This window comes from Aplysia californica, unplaced genomic scaffold, assembly GCF_000002075.1.
Source record: "Aplysia californica isolate F4 #8 unplaced genomic scaffold, AplCal3.0 scaffold00022, whole genome shotgun sequence".
NCBI lineage: Eukaryota > Metazoa > Mollusca > Gastropoda > Aplysiida > Aplysiidae > Aplysia > Aplysia californica.
Genome location: NW_004797292.1, coordinates 513,398 through 515,268, shown reverse-complemented (window position 1 = coordinate 515,268; position 1,871 = coordinate 513,398). Strand labels below are relative to the sequence as shown.

The 1,871-nt window shown below is 39.8% G+C and overlaps 1 protein-coding gene across 1 annotated transcript in view; it reads right to left on the bottom strand.

The window, feature by feature from the left end:
• Positions 1-601: 601 nt before the first annotated feature.
• Positions 602-1,871, bottom strand: part of LOC106013176 (caveolin-1) — a gene marked incomplete at both ends in the record, with an annotated part of 5,179 nt that continues 3,909 nt past the window's right edge. Inside the window, 1 exon segment of the mRNA XM_013088204.1 lies at positions 602-736. Coding sequence (XP_012943658.1) covers positions 602-736 — 135 coding nt within the window.

Sequence of the window (1,871 nt, the reverse complement as noted above, 5' to 3'; positions counted from 1 at the left end):
CATGAGAGAGTTAGTGAGAGAGTGTATGTAAAACAAAGAGATGGGCAAAGGAGGGTGGAAGGGAGAGAGAGAAGGGTGAGAGAAATAGAGAGATAAGCGATAAAAGAGAGACATAGACAGAGAGAGAGAGAGAGAGAGAGAGAGAGAGAGAGAGAGAGGGAGAGAGAGAGGGGGGGTGAGAGAGAGGGTAGGAAATGGGAAAGGTGGAGATGAGAGAAAGCTCATAAAATAAAGTTGCCGATAAATGAAAATATGAAAACTCATCGTCAACGCTTTAAATTCTTTATATACTGGTAAAAACAAGTGAAAGAAAAGAGAGAAAAAACATAACAGAAAGGAAAACAGAAAAATTGAAATGAAAATGAAAAGTGAACGACATGAGAAAATGAAATAGAAGGAAAGAGGCATGAAAAGAAAAAATAATGCAAAATGGCATAAATGAAAAAAACATGATAATATGTGGAGAAAAAGAAGAAAAAGACAAAAATTAAGAAAGGAAAATGAACAGTGGAAAAAAGGTAAGAGACAAAAAGGACTTGCAAAAAAGAAAAATCCAAATAATTCAACACAAAAGTATTGTTTAGTAAGCAACAGTACTGACCTTGATACAGGGCCGACAACACCAGATGGTACAGCATGCTAGAAGGGCGAAGTAGATTCCCCAGAAAACGGAGAGAGGAACAGCACAGAGCAGTGTGCTGATACGGTAACACCACAGCTTCGTGTTGGTGAACACCTGTGAAGGAGACATGGGTCGAAAAATAATAATTCTGATATCGATAGATTATGTTACGGCGTTTTCAACTTTACAAGTACATGTATATAGATGTGATAAATAAGTTGGATACCAACATCATAAGTTCATACCAACATTAACATACCAGTGCCAAACATGGTCTCTAAACAAGGCACAAGAAAGAAAAATCAATGCATGCTAAATGAGGAATCTCCGCAAAACCATCAACGTCACAAGAAGAGACCGCATAAGAAACGAAACCATACGTCTACAAACCCGAATACCACCAGTAATAAAATTCATAGAGCGTCAAAGTGTCAAAAGATTTGGACACTGACCAGAAGGCCCAAGAAAAAACGAGCTTATAACACCCGAGAATCCGGCTTTAAATCAAGAGGAAGACAAAGAAAGACCTGGCTGGATGGGGTTAAAAAGTTCCAGGAACAACATAACTATATCTATCCCAGACGCTACACACCTAGCACAGGATCGAAAGCTGCATCTCCCCTCGACATCCTAAGGATACCAGAGGAAGGAAAAAGTAAAGTAATGTAAGTAAATACGTCGAAAAATGGTAAGGTGAACAGACCAGGGTGCTGATACGGTAACACCAAAGCTTCGTGTTTGTAAACAACTGTGAAGCGGGCACGGGTCGATGAATTGTGATATCAGTAGATTATGTTGTAGTGGCGTGTTGGAAAGAGTTGGAATTAAAGATATCAGCACAACCATAAAAATTAGAAATTGGTGATATCTAGGACATGTTCTAAGAATACCGAAGACAAGATTGCCCTGTCAGACATGGTATTGGAAACCAACTGGAAAAAGAAAACGAGGAAAACCAACTGGAAGCTATAGAGGCGCAATACGGGAGGAAGTAATCATCCAGAGCCTGGATTTGCTGAAATTGGAATACGTGACCAGGGACAGACAAGCGTGGCGTTAACTGCTCTCCTCCTTTTGTGCCTGACGGTATAAGGAGAGAGTAAGTAAGTAAGTTTTCGACTTTACAAGCATATGTATAATATAGATGAGATAAATAAGTTGGAAAACGGTAAGATGCAAAGAGCAGGGTGTTGATTTGGTAACACCATCGCTTCGTGTTGGTGAACACCCGTAAAAGGGAGACGTGTCG